At 29.9% G+C, this 19,552-nt stretch overlaps 1 protein-coding gene across 1 annotated transcript; it reads left to right on the forward strand.

Moving 5' to 3' along the window:
• Positions 1 to 13,079: 13,079 nt before the first annotated feature.
• LOC123922947 (65-kDa microtubule-associated protein 6) lies at positions 13,080 to 18,325 on the forward strand. Its single transcript, XM_045975607.1, has 12 exons — positions 13,080 to 13,878; positions 14,578 to 14,781; positions 14,974 to 15,246; positions 15,365 to 15,580; positions 15,670 to 15,825; positions 15,909 to 16,068; positions 16,163 to 16,314; positions 16,400 to 16,487; positions 16,565 to 16,638; positions 16,742 to 16,816; positions 17,444 to 17,816; positions 17,911 to 18,325. Exons 1-11 carry the CDS (start codon positions 13,804 to 13,806, stop codon positions 17,795 to 17,797), a joined length of 1,827 nt encoding a protein of 608 aa, XP_045831563.1. The 5' UTR covers positions 13,080 to 13,803; the 3' UTR covers positions 17,798 to 17,816; positions 17,911 to 18,325.
• The last annotated feature ends 1,227 nt before the right edge of the window (positions 18,326 to 19,552 follow it).

The following is a 19,552-nucleotide window of genomic DNA, read 5'->3' on the forward strand; positions in this document are numbered from 1 at the left end:
TCAGATGCATGGTACTCTTCCTACTTTCATTCAATTAGTTGGTTACAATGCCACAATTATTTGCATATGATGCCGATAAAATAGGCTAAATTTATAAATTGAAAGCCATATATCAGACAAATACCTTTCACTAATAGTTATAGGTAAGTTTTCCTTTTCGTCGAGGCTTTGTCTAATATGCACAAGCTTCTTATGTTGTGTATGGTGGATAAGTAGTCATTTATATTATAACGAATACGAATTTTACAAAATCTACTGTTGGATTGAAAATTTATATCATATAGATCATCCATAAAAAATTTAAAATTTTTTAAAAATCATTTGATATGTTATTGACACTCATCAAAATTAACGGTATTCAATAAAAACTCATAAACCGTTAATCTTGATGACTCTCAATAACATATCAAATGATTTTCAAAAAATTTTAAAATTTTTATGGATGATCTATATGATATAAACTTTCAATCCAACAGTGGATTTTAAAAAATTCGTATTCATTATAATATAAATGACAACTTGTGCACCATGCACAACATAAAGAGCTTGTGCATGGTAGACTTTGTCTTTCGTCAAAAATAATAAATGAATAGACAATTTTTCCTACCTTAATTTTAAGGTGTCCACTGTGCAGTTTTGAGGAAAAATTATTTATGTAATTCGAATGGTTAAAATCAAACACAATTTGGTTCAGTTTAGATGAGAAATTTTTTGTAAAAAAAAAGCAGATCAATTTACATGTGTAAGAAAACTATTAATACCGGTAATGAGAAAAGATTAGTTAGTTTTTTCTTTTTAACAGTAGCTAACAGGGTTAGTTTATAAGGGAGGCTAGTGTTTTATTATAAATAGAGGGGTGTAAGTGATATTTGAATATACTTTAGGGGAGGTGAGCATAATTTTCCCTATTATAAAGTCACAGTTAATACGAAACATTATAAATTAACGGTAAAGTAGCGTGTTTGATGCAACCAAATTATTGAACTCAAGTGGTTAATGAATTTTATTAGAGGACTAATCGTTCGAAAGAATCCGAATTTAATTTTTGAGTAGAACAATTTTTTTGTCAACTTTAATTATCTCGCGGCCCTTCTCCTGAGAACCAAAAGGTTATAAAAAAAAAAGTAACGTATTTGATGTCAAATATACATTATGGGAATCACGATTCTTACATGTCATGTCTCTACCATTTATATTATGTTCATGGAAATATTTGCCTCAATAGTTCTATTAACAAAAAATTTAATTATAAAAGAAATATTTGTATGTCGACGACCTTAAATTTTGCCATTAACACAAACATATGTAAATGATGCTTTCTTGTCACTAATTATGCCAATAACTTTTTCTTTTTTTTTTTACCAATAATTATGCCAATAACTTGTCAACCCCATAAGCCTTCCATATAATTTTCTCCTTTCCATTGATTTTGTCGGCTTATGATTCCAACTATCCCAATTTTCTTTGTTTTTCATCACTTTGGATTTGGATGAGTCTAACCCTACACATCCCCACTAGTACAAAAAATGTACTACTGCCTTATAGACGTTTCACTATCTTATTAATATTATCATTTACCTTATTTAAATAGAAAATAGACAGATGCTTTAATTTCTTTTATTCTATGGACCCAAAAAAGATTATAATTGGAACTTTGCCTTGTCCTTTAAGCTCAATTTTTCACCTTATAGTCACTGTGTACGTCCCTCTTGTTGGGATATTTGGTTTTTAACTCACTCCACAATAAATATATATTGATACTTGGTGGATGTATCATGCATGTCATTGTCCCCATATATAACTTTCTCTTCGGCCGGAAATTGCCTAAAGAAGCATGGTTTGTCATCATGAATGTCTCAATGCTTGAGTGCCATTAAAGTGAAGTGACTCCACGAAATAAAGCAAAAAATTATGCTCTATCAAAAGTATTTTTTTTATGGCAAATAGTGTTTCTAATGTGTGAGACATTATCACTCTAAACGGCGACAGCCATGCACCACATGTGTCCGCGTTCCTGAAGGCACTCCTCCTTTTCAAGAGGAGTCGCGGCATATCAACCCCACTCTAAACACATTGCTAATTAATGTGTGTTTTGTTAGTAATTTTGTGCATAAATTAATCAACGAGAAACATATTTGAGGATTGTTTTGACTACTTAAAACATATTCAAACGATAAATAAGTGTTAGATTATATTTTTAGTCCCTTAAATTTATTTTAGATTTTATTTTGCTCCTTTAAATATTTTTTTTTCATTTTTGTCCCTTAACTTACAAACATTCGATAATTAGGTTCTTAAAAAAAAATTCGTTTTATTTTGGTCACTATGAATGTTGACTACTGTGGTTCCTTAAATTATAATTATTAAGATTAAGATATTTTTGATGTAGGAGGGTTTCTTTAGTAATTTATTATTTTAGCTAGATTTAGTTTTATTATATTTTAGGTAGATTTCTTATTTTTATACTTCACATATATTAGTTATTTTTATATTTTAGGTAGATTTGTTATTTTTATTTTGCTAGGTTTGTTATTTTCTTTTACAATCTTTTAGGAGATTTGTTATTTTTATTTTTCACTACTATTTAAGCTAAACCATTGTAGTCTTGAAGGCGAACCTTTTGATTCAATAAGCTAAACCATCGATGGATTCCAGAAATTTGGTGGATTCCAGAACTTTATCTGACAGATTTGTCGCTTGCAAACTTGTGTTCCATAATAGGATTAACGTTTGCTATTCCTTCACGCTTCCGTACTGCGTCAATTTTGGCCTCTAATAGGAGGACAAAATTGTCTAAAATTTGAAACTTAAATGATCAAAATATCCAACATTCATAACTTAAGAGTCCAAAATTAAACGAAAATAAACTTAAAGGACTAAATTATACATTTTTTATATAAGCAAAATTTGAATTATAATTAGGAGTACAAGGGGTGCCCTTACAATTCAAAGACAATCACCCTAAATAGAACATAAACACGCTAAGGGATTGTTATAGCAATATAAGAAATCTACGCTAAGGGACTAAATTATACATAATGTTCGTAATTACGCAAGGGACTAAAATGAAATAAAAAGAAAACTTAACAATCAGAGTGATTTGTCTGTAATTTATGGCAAATATAATTTTGCCATAAATAAAAGATAGACTTGTTGATTTGTTTGTAATTTCAATACATTTCACAGGCTATATATCGATTACACTCACGTACACACTCAAAGGATCAAAATAGTTATTTGCTCATAGGAGTTTAATATACCAAATATACCAATTTCTAAGGACCTAAATTCCTGTATGTACCATTTTTGGCATATCTAAAACATTGAGAGTCTAATATTCAAGGCTTAATTGCATATTTGATCCCTTATGTTTATTTTAGATTTCAATTTGGTCTCTTATGTTTAAAAAGTTTCAAGTTGGTCCCTTATGTTATTGATCTCAACATAAGTTGGTCTTTTTTGTTAAATTTGAGACGTTTTAAACATATAAGAGACCAAATTGAAACCTAAAATAAACGTAGGGACCAAATGTGTAGTTAAACCTATTTGTTTTTTTTGCATCATCGTTAGCTCAGTGGAGTTGTGGAGATATGTTTCGTAGGTTGTTCCTATTGGCAGCTATATATTGAGGTGTTTTTGATATATATATAATTTGTGTAATATTGTGCATATTAAAAGTATTATCAAGGGTTTTATGTTTATAATTTGTTTAGTTATCTGCATGTCAAAATTTTCTTCTCTAAATTGAGTTGAGAGTATCAAGGGTCCGATTTTTAATATTAGAATAGGAGATGAAAGAAGGAAAAGTTCATACATTTAATAAAATAGAGATGAAAGAAGGAAATGTTCGAATAAGAATAGTTTATATTCACAACTAATACCATTCAAACTCGCAAATTAAAGATATTTTATGGGCTGTGTAAGCAAAACAAGTGGTATAAAAGACAAATTATCAATCACTTTATTTTTAAACTTATTATAGTTCGAATTTTTATCAACGGTTGTCTCCTATAAGATTAATCATTGAGTTGGGATGGAGGATATTTAATTTGTTTTTTATATATATACTAGGGGTAACCCCGTGCGTTGCACGGGTTTGATTAAAATATATAAGTAAAATATTTTTATAAATAAAAAATAATAATTGTGATAACTATAATCACATATATTTAAATAATAGGTATTATTTTAAAATATGATTATATTTAATATTAGTATATGGGTAAAAAAAAAAGTTGTTTAGAAATATTAGATTTTTTATTAATTTATATCGTAGTTTGTTCATATTTTAATGTAATAGATTTCTTATAATATTTCATAAGTTTGAAAGGATGTATCATTTTTTATTTTATTAGTGTAATCATATAAGATTTTAGTTTTCTTTATATGAGTTGCAAATTTATAGTCAAATGTCACTTTGTTTTTTTATTTTTGATGTATCCCTTATTTTATTATTTTCAATAAGAGTTGGAGGCATACCTAATTATACTTGTAGACAATATTGCTCATGAGAAATGTTAAAATAAGTTTTGATTATAGAATATGATTCATATATGGTGGCTTTGACTATTTGTTCCACGTGATCTCATTTTTTGAAAATTATGTCTCAAACAGCGTATTTGCTTACTACGTTCTATGCAATTTAAGGTTCCAAATAACTTCTCTACTTACTCATCTCTCGTTCTCTTTGAGTTTATTCTCACTTATTCACTTGCTGAAATTTTATTCCAACTTTATTAGTCCCAATTTTTTAGTCTATTGTTTGGTTCACATTTTTTTTTGCTTGGTCCTTTTGTTTTTGGTTTGTTTTTCTTTTTCTTGGTGAGGTTTGTGTCTCTTCAAAATTATTGTTAGTTTTTGTCCCTCTTATTTAATATTTTCTTGAACATTTATTTTATTTTTCTTATTATATTATATAAACTTGAATATTTGTTGTTGTCGATATATAACTTTGGACGAAGACTTTATATATTTGAATTTAGGTTTAGTTATTTGGTTAAGGTAAAGAAAGTCTTATAGATGAATTTAAGATTTAACATGTGTCATTTTCTTATTTGCTTAAAAAAATGACATCTTACTCTTATAAATATTCCATTATTTTATTTTCAGCCATAACGTAAACATTCTTTTAGAATATGTAATTAATTTATCCAAAAAGTTATATTATTACGTAAATTAAAATAATAATTTTTTAATTATTGGTGAATTTTAGTTGTGTGTAAATATGTTTAAATATATGTGTGATTATATTTTCTAAATATATGTAAATATATTTTAACATCTACGGTTTTAATAATTTCTAAAATTTATTTTGACAAATGAGCATCAACAATTTTTATTTAATAATTTTTGTCTTTTTTTAATTTAATTTAGAAAGTTTTTAGTACAATTCTAAGTGGGAGGAAAAAGTATTTAGCACAATTTCTAAACTAACATGTTTTTAGCACAATTCTTTTCATCGATTCATTTTATGGTTGTAAGAATTGGATGTCATGCGTAGATTAAAATAGGACCATCTATTAAAATTCATATATATTCATATTGAACCATCCAGATTTAGGCAAGTGTTATACGATAAATGCATGAAGATTATATATTTGGATAACCTCTAAGTCAAGTTGAATCAATATACTTCTTGCATGTATTACAATTATAAGAACCACATGACTTGAGTATCAACTACAAAAAAAAAAAAAAAACTTATTTTAATTTCTACTTTGTTATTGTTTCTATATTTCTCTTGATTGAGATCAAGTAGATTACCTACACATTGTAGACAATATAGTATTTAAAAATGAGACACATATTTATATTTCTAAATTATTTGGATTGTCTTCTTTTAATTGAATGCCTCCAACATCAATATACCCTCGATCTATATAAATTTTAAGGGACTTCAAAATCAATAAATAGAAGTCTCTTTTATCCTCTTCAACTTATTCACATGAAAAAAATTAATTATATTCCCATTAATCAACAATTTTTTATACAAATCTTTTACCTTATATAAAATAATAAATGAAAAAGAAAATAAGAAACAAATAAGCTAAAACATTAGACTAATAAAATAATAAATGAAAAAATAAAGTTGTCTAATTACAAACATTATATCAATTAAAAAAATGATGGTTTACAAACTGCCATCAGAGTTAAATACACATCCTCACATGAGGTGTCATTTCATAGGTTTACAAACATTCATAGGATGCAACGTAAGCAAAAATAGAAGTATGTTTTATCCTGTTATCCTCCTTCACATGAAAAAAAAGTCATATTCATATTAATTGATTCAACTCAAAGTTTAATTAATCATCGAACAAAACACCGGTTGATATTTAAAAAAATATCCAACCTAAAAAAGAAATATAAAAAATAATTAGAGATGTTCTAAACTCAGAGTAATAGAAAAATTCCAATTTACAAACATATTAATAGGCAACTATCACATATATGTATATCAATTTCTTAATCAATCACATGTAGACATACCACATACTCTAAGAGGTTAGACACCATCACCTACCAAGGACAAAAACCAATATACTTATGATGTAACTATATATATGCACACAATAGCTTTTAAATCAATTCAAGACACTATAATGTGTAACTTTAACATATGGAAGGTGAAGAAGTATAACTTTTTCTCATGGAGATGTTAGACAAAAAAACCATAGAGTTTTTGCTATGAGATAGATAAATTAAAATTTTGTTAAAACATAGAAGGTAGACTTCCTGATATGGTGGTGGTGATAATTAGCTTTTGGGTTAACTTTATATAGAGCTTGTGTTTGATAATTAGCTAAATTAACATATTCAATATTAGTGTCTCCAAGAATTCTTTGTTTTCAATTGCATTAATAGGGAATTGTAACATACAATATATATATTTTAATAATATATTGCAATGCAATTAAAACAATAACATGATGGCACCATTCCACCTTTCATTGCTTGCAATTCATTTTTGTCTCAATTCAACAACAATAAATTGTGTTAGTTTTTTTTAATATATTATTATTATTTATTATTTATTATTAGAGTAACTCTATTATATGAAAAAATATGAAAAGGTTTTAATAGAGATTGTAAACTTTTCTTATAGAGTGTCACATCATCACAATGTTTGCTTGTGAACAACTCAATCTTCCTTTTAAATGATTGTTTGATAAATTTATTTGTCATAGTTAAAGAATAAGAGTTAAGGAATACGAAAGAATGGTAGTTTAAAAGTTGGTGTGACAAAGTTAATTTTTTTTTTAAATAATAGCACAATAGTAATTAATTAATAAACAATATAACTAAAGTATTTTTTTTCATAAAATTTATTTATTTATTTTGTCAAGCATGAAATTTTTTTGAGGAGTAATTTTTTTATTTGGTTTATTTATTTAAAGTAAAATTTTACAAATTGCAAATCATATTTACGCATGCATGATTTATATTTTATGTTTGGTAGTGTAAAATATGAAAGAACATATATCTATTCATTGTTCTTTTGTAATTTGATCTTTTTTTTCTTTTCTTTCTTTCATTATTATTGGGAGCCATTATTATTGTAACATAGATAATTATTTTGGAGGATGAATGGACACACAAAATAAATTGTGGGACAAATTTTAAATAGATATGAGAAGCTCTCTAAAGCATGCCACATCATCACAATGCTTGCTTTTGAGCAACTCAACCTTCCTTTTACTAGTAAAAGATATATATATATATATATATATATATATATATATATATATATATATATATATATATATGTTGTCAACTTTTCCAACACAAAATGTTTGTAATCATTTAAAAAAAATTGTGTTGGTAATTATGTGTCACTTTTTTTTTGTCTATAGACGAAGTGACAACACATTGCAAGTTTTCGGGTTTGAATTCAGGTAAAAGTTCAACCTAACAAAAATATTCTACTATCAATTGAATTAGGACTTATCAACATTACTTACCACTTATTTCTTTTAATAAAAAGTATAAATATAACAAAAAGAAAATCTTTTTGACCAATAACATAACAAAAAAAAACTTATAAATTGAATGCTATGTACAGTAGAGTAGAACTACTCCTTTCAAAATTAGTGACATTTAATTTCGTTAAATATATCCTTTCAAAATTAGTAATTCACTTGAGTTCGTTTAGTGATGTTAGCTTGAGACCTTGAATTGTGTTTATCTCAATGTTTCATGTTTGATTCCTTCTGGTGTCAATTTTAGTGAGTTAGTTCATATAGAGTAAAAAATACTCTGACTTTAAAGTTTAAATGGGCCCCTGCAAGTGGAAGGTGAAATTGATCCTCTCGAATTAGTCGTATTTGGGCCGGATACCGAGTTTAACAAAAAAAAAATGACTGATATTATTAAGGTTGTCAGAACCGGACCGGTCATCGAACCGGCGAGCTCACCGGTTCAAGGTTCAATTGGTCGGACCGGGTTCAATCGGGGTCGAACCATTTTTAATTAAATATATATTTTAATTAATATATAAATAAATATATATGAATAATTGCTCAATATTTCATAATTTCACACATTAAAAAGATAAAATATCACAAGTCAAAATAAAATAAAATTTATAATTCAAACCAAATGAAAAATAGATGAAAAACAAAAACATTTCCTATTCCTACAACGTCGTTGTTTTGTTTTAGATTTTTTTTAAAAAAAAAAAATTAAAACGACGTCGTTTTGCCCTATTTTTTTTTAAAAAAAATAAAATCTGCAAAACCGCTTGAACCGCTCGGCCGGTTCGCCGGTTCGACCCCGGTTCACGTATTTTTTTCCGGTCAGTTTCCTATCCGTTTTTTGCTCAAAACCAAACCGTTTTCATGACCGGTTCACGGTCCTGTCCGGTTTTGATAACCTTGGATATTATATAGACTTAGGATTCTGTTTGGAAGTTTGGAGAGGATAAGAGAATTAAGGTAGCTAGGTTTGTATTTATACCCCAACATGTCAAATGTTCTGGCAGTTTAATTATTTGCCAAAAACAAATTATAATTAATAGTGTCAAATATGAGATTGTAATTCTTAATTTTATAAATGAGTGATGATGCTATATAAATTTTGGAAAGTACACTCATGCCTTTAGTTTTTTACGGACGTACATACTATTATACCAAACACATTAGGGGGTGACTACGAATTTATTAATACAAAATTCAAGAGTGGTTATGATTTTTTAATCAAGTGTGTAATATTGGAGATTAATGTATAAAACTATACACTCGGGTCCATATATTTAGTGTATACAGCTATGGTTCCTTTGTCTTGTCTTTGCATTCTTATCTCTTTTATTTTCCTTTAAACCTTTGATTAGTGAACAGAACACCAACATGAAGTAACCCAACTCCTTATCCCTAAAGTTTCTATGCCATGCATGATTGCTTTGATTATTTAATAATGAACAAAAATTAGAGAATATAGAATAATTAAAGTTGGTTATATTCATTATTATTATTCCAATTATTATGACTATTGTCATTATTGTTGAACAATCAATTTATGATGTTAGACCTAATCTAACAAACAAATAATTTCCATAAATGTTGACCATTTTCGTGTAAGATATGTTAATGTACCATATAGGTTGACCTCCCCACCAAGGAACTAGCTAGATCAATTAATATTATTTCTAGTATTTGATGTCAACATTTAATAATTCATTCTTTTTCTCCACGTTAATTTTCTTTCCTTTTCCCTTGCTTTTATATACTACTATGTTTAATTATTATACGTTATGTCAGTGTAAAGTTATTTTACATTGATAAAAATTAAAATTCCTAATTAATATTATATAATTAAAGTGGCCGGAATGTATTGAAGTGAGATTGTTAAACAAGATAAACACCCTTCTATTAAAAAGAATTACACTTCGCTTCAACAAAAAATTGAAAGTTAAATTAGACGATACCTTTTTTCTCTACATGCCAATTGATCAATAACATAAAGTTTCTTATCATTTCATTGACTTGTATTTCTAAGACAAATTTTTTGTATAAATTTATGATACAATGTCCTTAGGAGTTAGAACACTTAGCATAACCCTCTCTATTAATGGTAACATTTTATTTTGTATATAGAACATGACTCTCTCTCAATATATGTTTATGTATGAAATTATTCAATTCATCAAACATTGCATCATGAAATTATTCAATTAGTACTTGAATATATATATATGAGGTCAACCTTTTTGTTTTGTTTACAAATATGACATCATATATAGACTTGGCCATTATGTGAATCTTAAAAAGGAAAAGGTCTTCTTATTTAATTTAGACTATCAAATAGTGTTTTCCTTGTTCTATTTCTCACTTTACATGCTATATATCTTATTAGAAAATTGATTAAAAAATATATCTTTTTCTTACCAAAAACAAAATATTTCTTAATTATCAGAAAATATTAATTATTTTGAAGTTTTTTTTTTTTTTGTAGCAACAACATTTATTTGAACTCTTTACCATAACTTTTGTATCCAAAAGTAGAAAATCCAAATCTCCATTTTACTTTGTTCATATATTTTTAGACTTTAGCTATCTACATGAGTACAATACCATAATGGCATAGATTACAATTTTTTTTGGTTAAAAACTCCAAACGAAAGCTTCTTTTCTACGAAAGTTGTTCTCACACTTCAATTATTTTTGTGTAAATTGTCTTCTCCAATATTTGTCTTTCAAATTCCCTTGTACACAAGAAAGATATGTAAGGGAAGGTCATAATTAAATTAACTATATATATTAACAGTTTATTATTGATAGAAACGTGAAAATGGTACCTCAAAATAGAAACATGAACATATGAGAATTATATATATTTTTTTAAGTACAAAAAGAGGGTAAAGTTAAAAAAAAACTACAAAATTAAATGAATCCTCCTAAGCATGTAAGTCTTAGAGATGTCATCAAACACGAATTAACTTTGAAGTTCAGAATGAGAAGTCTCTATAACATGAACCTCGAAAGAATTAATGGTTAAGTTAAAATTAATCAACCAATCAACGTGTTTATATTCTTCTGGGCCAAGAATGCTTTATTTGAATCTATCAATTCAAAACCATGAAGTCACGAATGTACTTCATCAAAACGGGTGTGTTTCCATTGATGTTGTAGGCCCTATTGGATTAATTATTTAATTAATCAAATATGGATTGACATCAATCATTAAGAATTATTGTCGATATAAATTATGGTATATTGTTTTAAACAATATAACGGGATATCAAGAATGTACGTCCAAAGGAAATAGAGACTCGATTTTTTCTTTATCCCAAATTGTCACATTTGGAAGCACAAGTTCATTAACGGTAATTAATTTTTTTTTATAAGCAATGTTAGTTGTTAATATTACAATGTTATGTTAGTTTTTTTCTCCTTTGTCAGGACTTGAACCCTGGACCTCCTGTTCCTTAACCCTTAGCTCAACTAGCTTAACCAGCTGAGCTATTCATCCCACCCAGTGATAATTAATCTTATTCGCACATTGTAATTGTAATTGTGAAGATTGGACCCAAGCACATCTTTCTCTCTAAATCAAGGTTCACTCATGACTTTTATTTTAGTAGCATTGCCGATAATCCACTTACAACCATTCATTATTTTGAGTTTAAATGTTTTTCATTGGTGAAACTGAAATCTCAACCCTAAAACATTTTAAGTTAATCCATAGTAACATATTTTGTTATTTACATTTCATTTTTTTACTGCTATTATTTACATTTCATACCAATAAAATCAATGTTTTTCTTTTTCCTACTTTCCTTTATTTGTCCTTTGTACTACAAACACTTCAACATCAAAACAGCTGCTTGTATCACAGCAAATTCAAAGCCAACTAATATACACGCGCTTCTTTACCAAGTTAATAATAAATTTTTCCTTGTATTATTCGAGAGTGAGAATCACGCGTCACATGACGAGTGTGATACAACAAATATAAAGATTCTATCTTGTCTGAATTTTTTAATTCTCTCTCACAATGGAAAAACAAAGAAAAAAGATTGCACCAAAAAAATTAAAAACAAAGAAATAAAGAAAAAGAAAGTACTCTACCAAAAAAAAAAAAAAAGTAATTGCAGCAAATTAAATACTGTGTAGTACAGTAAGTGTGTAGTCATTATAAGCTATTTGCCTCTATTTATTTATGAAAAAACAAAATTAAATAATTTCTTTTACTCGATAATTTTTTTAAAAAATAAATAAAATATTGCTTGTGAATGTTGTAAGGATACATCATTTTGCAATTCACTGTTGATATATTCTGCGTAAGTGACAATTCAATTGGTAAAATTTGGAAACAATTATGCTGAATATTAGTTGTGTTTCAAGTTCGAATCGAAGATCTCTAATTTGTTTTTCTTCTGTAAAACAAGCTTGAAATATTCAAATGTTAAAATAACAACAATACAATCATAAAGATCATGTGTTGTGACATTTTCAATCCGTATTTTGAGACAAGTACAAGTGACGATAGTTAAATACTCACTAAAGATACATATTGTTCACGTATGCAAACACAAGATTAATACAAAGAGTGAGCTACACTAGAGAGTTCCAGAGCACTCAAGAGAATGACTATTACAATATATTATTTTTGACCTAGACTGAATCCCCTATTTTCCTTCTAAGTGTCTCATTTTATAGTCCAACATCCCTTGACATAATGGGTCTTCTCTTGAGTTGAGGTGTCCAGATCCAATAAGTATGACATTAAGATCCATAAACAGTTCGTCCGTACAAGACGCATGAAGTTAGAGCTCACGTGACTCACATCACTTGTTTGTGTGAATCACATGAAAAGGTGAAACACACATAACTCACGTCATTCGTCCGTACAGATTACGTGAAGATGAAACTTGTGAAGTGGTCGAGTTAAGCTTGAAGGAGTGGAGCTCAAGATGTATTTAAGCTATATCAGTCCACATATAAATTTTTTAGAAAATAGTAAAGTGCTAACAAAACAAAAATAACACAAAACTAACACAAGCCATTAAAAGAAACACTTGAATATAAATTATTTTTATAAAAAAATTATATTTAGAGGAATACACTAAAATAACACAAGCCATGTCATTGTTTATTTTATACTTTACCCACTACACAAATCATTGGCAAATGTGTACTATACAGTATACACACACAGACACAGCTATACACACTCACTCACACACACATACACTATAGAAAAATGAAAAATACAGATCCATTCCAATACTTTGCCTCTTTACCTGCTCCTCCATTTTTCATCTCCACATTTTGGTGCATTTTAGCATCTTAACAAACCACCAACCAAACCCTAAAAAACCATTATCCTTTCTTTCTTTGCATCTTTGCTTTCACTTAACCTTTTTCTTTTTCATTTTTTTCTTTTTCTTTCTTTTTCTAACACCAAGCTCCAACAAATAATAATCATGGCAATCATTTTCTCTCTCTAAAAAAAAAACAACCTTTTCATTCTCTCTCTCCAAAACAAACAACCCCTTCTTATAGTTCTTCCTCTCTCTTAACAGATCCTGTTCTCTTTTTTCACCAAAACTATTTCTTGAATAGAAAGAGAGTGTGACCCTTTATCCAAAGGTTTCACCTTTAGATCTGTTAAGCTTTTGTTTGTTACAAAACTGTTCCAAAACAATGGAAAAACCTCATGTTTCTTGGTCTTTTACATGAAAGTTTCATTCTTTCTTGTTTAACTCTTAAAGGGTTGTTTTTGTTTTTGTTTTCTTGAATTGTGTTAAGTTTTGTTACCTTGTTGCTTAGAGAGTGTGAAAAAGGGTCTCAGATTCTTTGAATAATGTTGGCCATTGGAAGTCCTATCACTAGTATTCATATTAACACTACTTGCACTGCTTTGCTCAGAGAACTTGAGGTTTATATCTTTCTTTAATTTTCTCAATTCAACTTTGTTTAGATAAATTTTCTGTGCTTTAGAGTGATTGAGTTTTGGAATTTTGGTTTTACTTGTTTTTGTTCTTGATGAATAGTGTGGTTTTTATAATGATTTGTTTATGATATATGATAATTACTCTTTGTGATTCTCTAACCAATGATGTTTTGTTTCTTCTCAGGTCAACTTTTTGTCTGTTTTACTGTTTAAAAGGGAAAGCAATTATAGGGTCTCTTAAGTTTATTTTATTGTAGGGGAGAAAGGGGATTTGTCTTTCTTTGTTCATGAGATTACCTTAGTTGAAAAAGTCATTTTTTAAAGCTTTTTTGCTTTTCTTTAATTTTTCTTGTTTCTAGTTTTAATTTTTCAAGTGGTTGATTTTTAGCAAATTGGTTAGTTCACAATTTAAAATTTCACTTTATTGGTTTTGTTTACAATTTTTGAGAGTTACCAATTTAGTTTGTCTGTGATAATTAATCTCTCTACATATAGAATGAGTCTCTTGTTTGGTTGCAGATAATTAAAGTTCTTTATCATGTTGTTAATTTGTTTTTTTGTGTTTAGCTCAGAAGAGAAAAACTTATGATAAATGATGGTAGTAAAAAAATAAGTTTTACATTAAGTTCTTTGATGTTTTTTTACATTAAGTTCTTTAGTTGACAAACCACATTTTGTGTGCAGCAAATATGGAACGATATTGGCGAGAGCGAGAAGGACAAAGATCGTATGTTGATGGAGCTGGAGAGGGAATGCTTAGATGTTTATAGGCGAAAGGTTGATGAGGCTGCCAACACGAAAGCACGCTTTCATCAATCCCTTGCAGCCAAGGAAGCTGAGATTGCAACATTAGTCGCTGCACTTGGGGAACACGATATTAGCTCTCCGGTAAAATATATAAATGACTTGCTTGTGTTCAGTAATTGGAGCCTGTTTACGGTTTATTCTGTAGATGCAATATTTTTTTCTTAATATTATATCTACGAATTAACTTTTTTGATTGATGAATTAACTTGAGAGTTGAGACGATGAAAGACTTGTACGATGACTTTCTGATCAATTTGTCTATGAAATTTATAGATTAGGGCGGAGAAGAGATCTGCATCGCTGAAGGAGAAACTTGCGTCTGTCACACCGTTGGTTGAAGAATTGAAGAAGAAAAAAGAAGAAAGGGTGAAACAATTTGCAGATATTAAAGCTCAAATAGAAAAAATAAGTGGCGAGATTTGTGGAACTTTTTCTGTCAATGATGACGTGAGTGTGAGCAGCACAGGTGGTGTAGAGGAACAAGACTTGTCAATTAGAAGACTTAATGAATATCAAACACATCTTGGTAGCCTTCAAAAGGAAAAGGTTGGTATTATGCTTACGAGTATGTAAACGCTCTCCAATGGTGAGAGTGATTGATTCATACAAAGTTTCTTTCTTCTATATCTCATTTGTGCATTTTCTATGCTTTATTTGCTTCTAGTCGGACCGACTTCAGAAAGTCTTGCAATGTGTGAATGAGGTGCATTCTCTCTGTGGTGTACTTGGATTAGATTTCGGCCAAACGGTAGACGATGTTCATCCAAGTTTGCATGGGACTCAGGTGGAACAATCAACTAATATTAGCAATAGCACATTGGAAGGTCTAGAGAAAACCATTCTCAAGTTAAAAACCGAAAGGAAAGCTAGAATACAGAAGGTGTTTTATACGCTACAATCCTTAATTTCTAGTCTCTTTATTTGTTTTAATCTAATATAATATTTAAAGTTTACTTTTTGGAAATGCAGATGAAGGATATTGTCGCTAACCTATTCGAACTTTGGAATTTGATGGACACTTCAAAGGAAGAGAGAAACTCTTTTCTGAGGATTACTTATATCGGTGCAACTTCCGAGTCAGAAATCACCGAACGAGGTGGTCTTTCAACAGAAATGATAGAGAAGGTTTAAATGCTTCTTTCAATTCCCTCACGATTTATTTATTTTTTCATTTGTTTTTTTCCTTAGACTGAAAAGTCCGTTTGCAGGCTTCAGCAGAAGTAGAAAGACTTACCAAACTAAAAGCGAGTAGAATGAAAGAACTCGTTTTTAAGAAGAGGTCAGAGTTAGAAGAAATATGTAGATTGACTCATATCGAACCTGATACAAGTACTGCTGCCGAAAAAGCTAGTGCATTAATAGATTCCGGTTCGTTCCTTGTTGCATTTCTGTTTTTTTTTTGTCTTCTTCAGACTTGCACAGAAAAACCTGATACTAGTGAACCTTGCCGTTTTTCATGCAGGCCTGGTTGATCCTTGTGAACTATTAGCTAACATTGAAGCACAGATAGTGAAGGCAAAAGATGAAGCTTTGAGTAGAAGAGAAGTAACAGATAGGATTGATAAGTGGCTATTTGCTTGTGAAGAGGAAAATTGGCTTGATGAATATAGCCAAGTAAGTCAGTAATTCCCTTTTGTATATCTTCATAGTGTACATCAATTCTTTAGTTTGTTCTCTGAAGTAATACGGAGAATTTCAGGACAACAATCGGTACAGTGCTGGAAGAGGTGCTCACATTAATCTGAAACGTGCAGAACGAGCTAGAGTAACTGTAACCAAAATTCCAGGTATTGCTTTCATAAATGCTTATTTGTCATTGAAAGTTTGACGTGGACCTATACTTACTGTATGTTCTCTTTTCCAGCAATGGTTGACAATCTTATAAACAAGACGCTAGCATGGGAAGATGAAAATAAGACTTGTTTTCTGTATGACGGGGTAAGTTCGAAATGGTGTGTAGTTAGTTATTTCTAGTTTTCACCGCCTTTGGCGAGTTATTTTTAGCCGGAAAGTTTGATTTGATTGTCAATATCATATGTAGGTACGTTTGGTGGAATTATTGGACGATTATAAACTGACCAGACAACAGAGAGAAGAAGAGAAGAGGCGACAAAGGGTAAATTTACCTCTTTATCCATAGTTGCATATAATCATTTGTTGTTTGTCCACAAATTTGATCTTTGAATAAATTACCTAATAAGTTTAGTTTATAATCAATAACCTGCTTATGTATTTTATAAAAAAATTCACAAATTTAACCTGCATTAATTACTTAAATTCCTTTTGTACCCTTATTAATTTATTTATTTCTATGTAAGTGGGTGTGAAACATTTAATGTGATGGCTGTATTTGAAATCACATTTCATTTCAAAATCATAACATTAAATGACTTCCCTTTGGGCCGTTAACAAAAAATGACTTCCCTTTGGTCTTGGTGATTTTTTTTTCTTATATATGAAACTCGAGGTAGTAATTAGTAAAAAGATAATAGATACCATATAAAAATAATTAAGTTATTGGCATAAATTAAAATTAAATGCGTCCCTGTGAACATAACTCAGTTGGTGTGAACATAACTCAGTTGGTAGGGACATTGCATGTAATATGCAGGACCGGGGTACTCCCACTTATTCATCTTAAAAGGTGCAATTTTAGCCACTAGGCTAGTTGACCAAAATAAATAAATAAAATTAAATGCTATTCTAACCAACCCACTTGTGGTTTTTGTTTTTAATCTCAAAGGACCAAAAGAAGATGCAAGATCTGCTCCTAAATCAAAAGGAAGCCATATATGGATCGAAACCTAGTCCAAGAAAAACTAACAGCTTTAGAAAGACAAACAGTTATCGTGCAAATGGCAATGGTAACAGCAACGGCTATGGCAATGGATCAATGCCTCCTACACCTCGCCGGAACTCAGTGAGCGGTACAACATCTGAACTAGGTACACCACGTTCCTACTCTGGTCGTCATAACGGATACTTTAACGAAGTGAGAAGATTGTCTACTGCACCTCTTAACTTTGTGGCTATCCCTAAGGAAGATACAATGTCATATAGTTGTGGTTCTGAACCCGAGTCCCCTCCTCAAGTTTAAGTTCAAAAAACTAAAAATGGTAATTTGTGTTTCCATCTTTCATTTGTTTATTATATCAGTGCTTTGGTCAAAAGGGTCGTGTTTATAATCCGGTAATTATTCTAATTGTGCAGGAATAGGTTAAGATTTTCCTGTAAACATTATTAAAACCAGATCAAACCTTGTGAATAGTATGTTGCTTGTAATAAGCTGAGATATATACATGGACAGTGACTCAGTGCATGATGATTACTGACATTTGAGGACAGGAAATTAGAGTGTTTTATGGTTTGAAGAACATAAGCTTTGGAAGTGTTGATACAGGTAGGGACAGTTAAGGAGACAGTGAAGATTATAGAGTGTTTGACTATATGTATGATGTTGGTTTTGTTTGTTTTCGTTTGTGTTTCAGCTGTATATATATGATTTTCAGCTGTAGTAACTACTGAGATTATTTTGATCCATAATTGTAGGAAAGTTCATGCTCATTGTTTTGATGTATGTGAGAATCTATAATATGTGAATCTACCACAAATATTTCTAATTGAAGGTGTGTCTGGTATATCCTATGTATATGGTTGTCAGACACCAACAAAACACCGACACATGTGTTTACATTCAGTTATTTTAATTTTTTTTCAAATTGTTGTGGATTTGGATCAGCTGCTGTAACAATTGCACGCAGTAGTCAATCTCGGACACAATACAGATTTAACAGTTTAATATAATATTCGATCTCGGCTCTTCATTTCTGATCAGACGGCTTACAACAGTTACTGCCTGTGTACGCAGCAACTGTTAAATCCAAATCCAGTTGTTGTGTGTATTAATGTTGTGTTCGGTATCCGTGTCAGTGTCGGTGTTTGTAGTATGTGATGATCAAGGTTTAAATGTTGTGTTGTGATTGCTGAAGGGCAGCTGACTGATTAAGCACGGCAGGCTTGCATTAGTGAGATTTGATGAAAGTTGAAAATGGATTATTATTGGATACAGATTGTAGTGTAGTCGGTATCAAATGATTTATTAAGGTGGCTGGCCTTGTTGGTTGCATGGTCTTGTCAACTTTGTGTCATTGGATACTCTTATTGTTGTCTGTAGGGCAATCATGGAATAGTTGAACTGTAGTACTCAAACATATGGGTGTCAATCTTTTGAAGGAGACTGGTTAATCAACTAGATGTAATAATCACTAACCAGAAAATTGAAAATATTGTAAAGAATGGACTCTTCTAAAGTGAGGAAGTCATTTTTTTTTTTTTTTTTATGAGAATACAGTGGACTTTATTGGAATGCTCTAGATTATAGTTGACAACGATTTTATGCTACCATATAATTTAAAGGAAAAGGACATAAATAAGACTCTAAAAGGTTGATAATACACGTTGGAAAGTAAGCATTGAGCTTAGTTGTCCTGTTTGGTTTATAACTTTTTCCTTGATGGTCCCTTGTAGAAATACTTGTATAAGCATAACATTAAATATAAAGTATTTGGGCGCACATATAATGTTAATACACATGCTTGCAACATCTCCGACCCCTCAACTTGACATGCAACTCTCATCTCATGTGACTGTTTAGGAGCCTCTTCAAGTATATCCCGGTCTGAGTGACTTCACTGTCAGTGGCAGCGGGACTTGAACCAAAATAGTTCACCATCGATTCAATATTACCAGCTTTACTAATAATGTTCTTCTGATGGTCAAGCAGAGTACTCTCAATGGGGAGATGCAAGAGACAATACACGTAATCTAGAGCAACTGTTATCTCCCCACTAGG

This window comes from Trifolium pratense, linkage group LG1 (genome assembly GCF_020283565.1).
Source record: "Trifolium pratense cultivar HEN17-A07 linkage group LG1, ARS_RC_1.1, whole genome shotgun sequence".
Classification (NCBI taxonomy): domain Eukaryota; kingdom Viridiplantae; phylum Streptophyta; class Magnoliopsida; order Fabales; family Fabaceae; genus Trifolium; species Trifolium pratense.

What these genes read in the sequence shown, in the direction of transcription:
- LOC123922947 (XM_045975607.1), top strand. Translation starts at nt 13,804, where the DNA reads ATGTTGGCCATTGGAAGTCCTATCACTAGTATTCATATTAACACTACT. An exon ending in GTAGCCTTCAAAAGGAAAAG is followed by an intron (nt 15,247 to 15,364) that starts GTTGGTATTATG and finishes ATTTGCTTCTAG; the next exon opens with TCGGACCGACTTCAGAAAGT. An exon ending in GGCTTGATGAATATAGCCAA is followed by an intron (nt 16,315 to 16,399) that starts GTAAGTCAGTAA and finishes GGAGAATTTCAG; the next exon opens with GACAACAATCGGTACAGTGC.